The 8,187-nt window shown below is 37.6% G+C and overlaps 1 protein-coding gene and 1 long non-coding RNA gene across 2 annotated transcripts; one reads left to right on the top strand and one right to left on the bottom strand.

The window, feature by feature from the left end:
- The first annotated feature begins 2,479 nt into the window (after positions 1–2,479).
- Positions 2,480–4,019, top strand: LOC128017558 (fucolectin-5-like). The gene is made up of 3 exons (XM_052602962.1): positions 2,480–2,489; positions 3,445–3,748; positions 3,842–4,019. Exons 1-3 carry the CDS (start codon positions 2,480–2,482, stop codon positions 4,017–4,019), a joined length of 492 nt encoding a protein of 163 aa, XP_052458922.1.
- A 3,140-nt stretch (positions 4,020–7,159) lies between these two features.
- On the bottom strand, positions 7,160–8,187 carry LOC128017836 (uncharacterized). The gene is made up of 2 exons (XR_008184535.1): positions 8,045–8,187; positions 7,160–7,444 (listed from the first exon to the last, which is right to left on the bottom strand). It is a non-coding gene; the product is annotated as an uncharacterized LOC128017836 (long non-coding RNA).

Here is an 8,187-nt window from a genome sequence, read left to right as displayed (position 1 = left end):
GTATGCATTTTGTATCAAAGCAACACGAAATGTGTTCATTCTATAGCCTACAAAGACGGATGTTGTGCTAACCATTTTAAGAGTTTAGGAAACCTGTTAAATGTATTGAAAAAATGGGAATAAAAACACAAATACTGTTCATGTCAAGCTGGCAATGATACATTAAATTAAACACTTTCCTTATTTTTAAAACATGCATCCTTATTTTGAATATCTTCTTAATCACACAAGTTTTTCTAGACTATTTATCCCATTGCTTTCATTCAGATGTTCTATATATTGATTTTATTATACTTTACCACAATATTTTTTCTCATTCAGCATAAACTACTTGAATGCAGGGTTCCCACACCTTGGTTAACTTAAAATTCAACGACCTTTTAAGGACTTTCCAGGTCCAGCCCCCTTAAATTAAGGACTTAAGGCCCATTCACATCAAGCACGGTAACTATAAAGATAAAGATAACGATAAAGATATAGTTCTAAAAATCGGTTTCTAAATATTAAAGAATAGCAGAGTCCACACTACAACTATAACGATAGAGGCACAGAGAAACAATATCGGTGGAATCATTTACAGAACGATTTATTCCAGCTGATGAAAGATACAAACATTGGCAGCCAGTCGGAATCCATCCTGCTACAATGAGCTTGAGAATTTAAAGAGGCAGACGCTCATGAATAAACACACAATATCGTTTGCTTGTGTGGATGCTAATATCGTTATCTTTATAGTTATCATTCTTGGTGTAAACGGGGCTTTAATCAGGGTGTCTAAAGATATGAACAAGTTATATTTAAGACTTTTTTAAGACCTTTTTAATACCACCTATATAAAATTTAAGACCAAACATCTGATGGAAATCACATTGTTTTACATACCTATGATGTAATATCTAATTGGTTAAAGGGGGGGTGAAATGCTATTTCATGCATACTGAGTTTTTTACACTGTTAAAGAGTTTGATTCCCATGCTAAAAATGGACAAAGTTTAAAAAATTAAGTTGTACGTTTGAAGGAGTATTTTTGTTCCAAAAAAACCTCTTCCGGTTTGTCACAAGTTTCGGAAAGTTTTTTTCGAGTATGGCTCTGTGTGACGTTAGATTGAGCGGAATTTCCTTATATGGGTCCTAAGTGCGCGCTCTTCTGCCGGAAGAGCGCGCGCTCCCGTATAGCAGAGCACTGAGAGAGGCTTAGCACAGCCTGATCAGAGCGAGAGCGTCGCAAAATGTCACAAAAGAAGTGTGTTTTTGGTTGCCAGGGCAAGACAACCCTGCACAGATTACCAAAAGAGAAACAGCATTAAGGGACCAGTGGATGGAGTTTATTTTTACAGAGCATCAACGGAGTTGTGTAAGTGTTTTTGTTTGTTCCCTGCATTTCGGATTGCACATCGTTTATTTCTTAAGGATAATGCAGTCCCAACGGAAAAGGGTCACGATTGTGTGTTGGAACCACATGCGGTGAGTAAAACTGCTTCAAATATCTCTGTGTTGTTAACTTAGCTATCAGCGCATAAGCACATCAAGTAAACAACATGCGATGTTGTCATCAAACTGCACTTTCCACATGTACAGCTTAAAAAAAAAAAAAAAAAAAAAAAGACGACATAAAGTGGAACTTAGTCATTTTCCAAAACCGCTAAGCAAATATATACAGTTTCAGTACATACCACATAGAGACGCCTTTGCTGATGCTGCTCTTGTTAAATTTCAGCCTCTGGATCTGTGTCACAGCTTCCACATGCTCTCAACTCAAAAGCCTACTGGTGCTCGTGATTCTTTAGCTCCGCCCACACGTCACGCCTCTAGGCGCTCGTGTTTTTCCGGGAAAAATCGGTACAGACTATCTTTCTCTTATAAATATAATAAAAATAAAGACTTTTTGGAGTTATGAAGGATGCAGTACTACTCTATAGGTACTCAAGATTAACAGGATATTGAGTGAAAACGAGCATTTCACCCCCCCCCCCCCCCCCCCCCCTTTAAACAATATATATATTGCTGTCAAATATTATTGGAGTTAATTGGTATTGAAAAAAGTTCGGAGCAGGGCATGCCCCCAAACAACGGTCACTGGAATCCTTTAGACTGGAGAAATTTTTACGGAAATGGAATCGAAAATACCCACTGAATCTGAATTTAAGAAATTGAAGACTTTTTAAGGCCTTTTATCAGTAAAACATTATTTAAGACTATTTAAGAACCTGTGGCCAACCTGTTAATGTGGGGACACATTTCAAGTGAGAGCAAGGTTACATGAGACATTGTTACAGTTTTCAGTCATTCTTTGTAATCTTATTTGGTGAGACGAATATCTTGAAACTTAAATTTTTTTTTCTAGGCATCACGTTTCAGTGGTTTCAGCATATTTTTGCAATGATTAACAGTCTGTGTGTGTGTGTGTGTGTGTGTGTTTATGTGTATGTATGTGTGAAACATTGAGGTACCATTGTAACTGATTCGTGCACACGTGATCATGGTAACACGTAATGTATAAATGTGTGTAACCAACGTAAATTAAGCAAGATAAAATCCATTGGCCATGAAGGGAATAATATATATATATCAAGTAACCATGGGAACCCTGTGAATTATAAAAGAAAAAGGCCTCATACAGGAAAACCAAACACTACATATGTCATGATTCAACTTTTTAGATGATTCCTTTTATTTAGTATTTTAATTAGCATTTTGACAGATTTGTTTAGTAAATCAGACTTGACCTGAGAGGTGTTCTGAGAAAAGCAGTTCTGGAGATCCTGTGATGTGTGAAATATATTCAGCAAGCTGCCAGTCAGATTTTCCTAAGGGTGGAGACTCGAGAGAAACACAAATAAAAAGAGGGATATATCGTAGAAGATACACCTGAAGGGGAAACTCACACCTTTAGCATATCTGACCATTACACTTATCTGGTTAATGTTCTTTACAAACAAGATGGAGGAACTCTCTTATCTGTTCTTACTTTTGGGTGAGTAAAAATTACGTCAATCAAAGGATGTACAATTATAGATGCTGTTTAGCTATTCTTTATGCACACATTTAAAGGAGCAAATGCAACATAAACTTGATCCACATCCCAGAAAGCAAAGGAAATATTTTGTTTTTGTAACAGGTGTCTTTTCCATTCAGGGGAGTTCAGAAAACTTGGAAGGTAAAACGTTGTAACTTGTGTCCCACTAATTAACATGCATGCATTAACATTAACCTATACACAACTTATAGTATTTATTCATCTTTGTTAATGTTGATAAAAAAATACAACTGCTCATAGTAAATTAATGTATGTGTAGATCCATTAAAAATATTAACTTCAGATTTTAATGTAGTAGTAAATGGAAATAAGTGTTTTAGGTTGGAATTTATTATTTAACTCAATTGGAATGTAAAGAAACTTCACACATTTGAGTCTTGACCCTCTGTCTCTTTAAATGTTTTCAGAGAATTTGGCATTAAAAGGAACGGCTGTACAGTCATCCACATTTTACAGCTGTGGAGCAGCAAAGGCCATCGACGGCATCAGATACGCTCCTTCAGGTAGACCCACTCCAGAAGAAATCTATACATACTGCTCCATCACAGCATACCAGCTCAACCCGTGGTGGAGGCTGGATCTGCTGGATTCTTACAACATTTACAACGTGACCGTCACCAACAGAGATGATAACTGCTGTCCGGATCAAACGAGAGGAGTAGAGATCCGCATCGGAAACTCTCTGGAAAACAACGGAAACAACAATCCCAGGTGAAGTTATGAAAACAGTTATGAACGTGTCAGGAGAACTGGATTTGAGCAGGTCAGCTGATTGTGTCGTGGTTTCTCTCTTTCTCTCTGCAGATGTGGTGTCACTTCACTTGTCCCAGCAGGCAGTTCTGTCAGTTTCTCTTGCGGTGGAATGGAAGGTCGTTATGTGAACATGTACATTCCTAACATCCAGATGTGGCTCACGCTGTGTGAGGTGGAGGTTTATGGAACAGGTAAAACCGGTAAAATTGGTCCATTGTCAGTAGCATAGAGATGTACAAAGCACAGCTCACAACAATGTCACTTTCAAGCCCAGCATCTTTCTGTTGGTCGAATTTGCATGATCAACTTGAACATGCAGTGAATCGGCATGGGTAATTTTTGACATTGTGGGAAACTCCGGTATTCTTGTTCTACGAGACTGAATCCAGCTTCTTATTCGCAGATTCTTATTGATGCTATCCCTTCCAGCTTAAAAATGTGACACTTCCGTGCTTATTATTCATGCTCAATCGAGGGACCTTAATTATTTGTGTCTCTTTTTCAGAAATGAACAATCATCTATTTTAAAGGGGTCATATGATGCATTTTCAAGTTGTGCTTTCTCTTTGGAGTGTCACAAGCTGTTTGTGAACAGATAAGATCCCTAAAGTTGCAAAGACTAAAGTCTCAAACCCGAAGAGATAGTCTTAATAAAAGTTAAGACTTGTCCACTCCCTCCTAAAACACCTTGTTTAAACATGCCCCCACATGTCTACAAACTGTTGGAAGATTTGCATAAAGCCGGCAAAATGTTCTATGCATAGAAAGAAGGAGTAACCTTGATTCTTGATTGTTGCTGCCGCCATGTTGTGGAGATGCTGTTTGTTTCATTGTGAAAGCTAAACTACTTTGTTTGGGCTTCCAAAAGAGGACACAACTAGAAATCAGTGGTTAAGTTCCACAGTAACACTGTTTCAGAACTATTTATCCTAAATATTCAGAGGTGTGCAGCGCATTTTATGGAGGACTGTTTCCTGATCCTGAGTAGTCTACAATGCTGGCTGTTCTGACTTACATTTGTTTTTATATTTAATTTAATAATTTGCCACTGATGATTCAAACGTTAGTTTTGAGCAGTGTAGAGTAGTACTTGTTATTTGTTGTTTCTCTGATCACAAATGCAGACATGATTTTATGTTTACATGGTGGGATGCAATGCACAAAAAGACAGTATAAGTCATTATAATCAGTACTTATGTCTACACTGGATGAAACAAATGCCTCGTTTGTGATGTGTTTTAATGTTTTTGTCTGGTCGTGCTGGGAGACGGCATCACAGAATGGTGAGGGGCGTAATATTACTGTCACAAACTTGAGGCACTGAGCCAATCACAACTCACTGGATAGCTGACCATCAGAGCATACCTTGGTTTTCAAAAATTTGAGCTTTCTAAATCCTTCGAATACAGTAATGATTTTTTTTTTTTTTTTTTTTTAATGTAGACTCTTGTGAAGACTTCATATGATCCAGCACCTGTGAGTAGATGACGCCTACCTTGCAAGGACTCCCCCCAAAAAACAAAAACAAACTTTTATTGCTATAAAATGCACATAAAGTTTGCTTGTAAATACTATAATTTTAATTAGATTTAAACTCCTTTTTCTGATACAAGCTCCTATGAAGACTATTCTGGTTTTGAAAAAGATGCAGTCTGTAAAGCTGCTTTGAAACAATATATGAGCTACTGCATTTGTGTTGTCCACTGAGGTCATATTAAAAGTGCACTTGAATGTAAACCAAAAATTTCAGACATTTTTGCTGTAGCATTTTTAAGTTATGGACCCATACATCTGGCAGATATGATAATACAATAACAGCATACCATTATTGCCCTAAATGGTGGAGCTATATCTTAGATTACTTTGAGGGTGTGTTATAAATTTCATTCATTCTTCAGCTCAATCTCAAAATAAAACATTAATTTAAATGTCCACTGAGGAAAGCCATATCGTTGTTGTTGTACTGTCCTTTAATCTGTTAAGGGTCATTTCCGATGACAGCGCTGCTTAGTGCACTTGTTGGATGTATCTTACAATGTGTTGTTGGAAGTAAAAACAATTTCCTTGTTTACAACCCTGTTTCAGTCTCTTTCAATATAAATGTCTTTACAGCTGACTCAGAAAAACAATCTCTTGTCACCATCTAATGGAGGAATAATGTCACTAAAATCCAAGAGTCTGACAGCAGACATGATGCACTCTCAGCAACGCATGCATACTCAAGACACGCACTCAGCTGCACACATGCACCTTTTAGGACATGCATGCTCAGGCTCATGCAACCGCTCTTTACAGTGGGTCGAAGGCAGAAATACATCAAAATGCACACCAAAGGCACAGCATAAAAGAAATTCTGTTAACACTGCTTGAAAATATATATGAAAATGAAAAAGTATTTCATGAGGTGAAATCCTATTTTCAAAATGTGGAGATTACTTAATCAGAAATTTCTCTTAAGATGCAAATCAGCATATTAGAATGATGTCTGAAGGATCGTGCGACATTGATTTCTTTAGTATTTTAAATTCTAATAATATTTTACAATATTTCGTTTTTTATTGTATTTTTAATCAACTAAATGTAGTGAGCTGAAGACTTACATAAAAAAAATGTACAAAAGCAATTTAAAACACCCTTTTCAACTGAATGTTTGAGGATTTACTTACTAGTCATATGGTTCAAAGTGCCTTAGAGATGTTGTCTGACAGGAGGTCTGCTCCAACTCTGCTGAAAGTGCCATCATCATTGAAGAATCTAGAAATATAGCATGCCATTTATCACAGAGTCAAAAAAAAGTTAGTATACAGGAGGTTTATGTCAAATATATATATATATATATATACACACACACAAAATATAAAATAACAGAATGTTAATGTTAAAACCTTCCTACAATAACTGTAATATAACAGATGCATGGTGATTTCATAGACTATAAAAACATGGATGTAGTGTCCATGACGTCACCCATAGGTTTCCAAAGAGAGTTTATGAAACCAAAAGTGGGTAGCGCAACAACGCACGTCACTCCGGGGTAATCAAAAATGGGCAAAAAGGTGGGAGCTTGTTGCTGAAGCCCACCCACCTAGCACAACAGCACTGTCAGCAGCAGCAATCCACCCTTCACTCAAGTGGCCACCCCAATAATTATGCAGAAATTTAAGGCTTAATATAATTAATAATGTGGCAAAGCGCTCGGGAGTGACGGTTCTATTTTATGACATTGGGCGGAACGATCTATACCCACGCTCAATTCAGTTAATTATTTCCGACTACGCCACTTGGGGAATTTCGCCCAAAGAATTTAATATAACCCCTAAGCTAAGGCACACACAGATCCTTAACCACAGTTGGAGTCAGAGACATAGGTGATTGAAAAAAACATACAATTTATTAATTGTTAAAAAGACAGTCCTTTTGTATAAAAGGTGTTGACCAGCAATCACTCTTCAATTTATTAATTTCTAACGTTGGCTGCAGAGGATCCTGGGCGTACCCAAGGGCAGTCTCAAGATATCACCTCTATGAAGAGCACCCCATTCAGTGCACACACACCAGCACAGCACACACTCCACGACTCATGTCAGAGAAGACCACTACAGTGAAGACCCTACCACCTAATTGGTCACACGTCTGCCCCCGGGTGCCCAGGCCCTGCCAACAAACAAAGAAAACAACATTAAAGAGCAGTGTTATGGAAAACAAAATACAAATCACATAAAGGCATCGGTATAATTCAAAACACAAATGAAAGATGTAAATTTACTAATACAATTGAATTCAAAAGAACATATTAAAAAAATACTCGTCTTTGAAAATACTAAACAAAATAATGAAATAAACTAGAAGGAAACAAAAACTCAAACAAATCACGAAAACAGAGTCATCGTTCACTGAACAGTTCACTTGAAATGATTCACTCGAACAGCAAACTCAGAGCTGTTCACCCAAGACGATTCGATCAGCTGTTCACTCGAGACGACTCGCTCGTGACAGAACAGCACACCAAACACTAAACAAAACAAACCCAAAGCAGAACAGCAGCTGATGAGGCCCAGCACGAATAAAGCCTTATGATGAAGCACAGAGCAGATAATGCTCATTCAGAAAGTCGGTAGTCTCCGATAAACTCGTTGGCATGAAGCACAGATATATCGTACACTACGCATACAGATCAGTCAGATTACTCGCCTGATCAGAGCGAACCATAAACTTAATCTACAAACCACCGTCGCAAACAAATGTTTCTCTTACCTGTCTCAAGTGTCCACATTCAACTCTCCAAACAAGCACATAGACCCGCCAGTGGATAAACAGCTTGGGCAAGTTTTACAAGCAGCACATTTTACGCTAACTCCAAACAGAAAGTAACAGGGTGCATGGATGACGTCACAGCC

Source organism: Carassius gibelio, chromosome A7, assembly GCF_023724105.1.
Source record: "Carassius gibelio isolate Cgi1373 ecotype wild population from Czech Republic chromosome A7, carGib1.2-hapl.c, whole genome shotgun sequence".
Lineage (NCBI taxonomy): Eukaryota > Metazoa > Chordata > Actinopteri > Cypriniformes > Cyprinidae > Carassius > Carassius gibelio.
The sequence above is the reverse complement of the archived record's forward strand: the minus strand, read 5'-3'. Positions and strand labels throughout refer to the sequence as shown.

Bases quoted from the DNA above. Each gene is read 5' to 3' on its own strand.
- LOC128017558 (XM_052602962.1), top strand. The intron at 3,749-3,841 runs GTGAAGTTATGA...TTCTCTCTGCAG, and splicing joins AACGGAAACAACAATCCCAG to ATGTGGTGTCACTTCACTTG.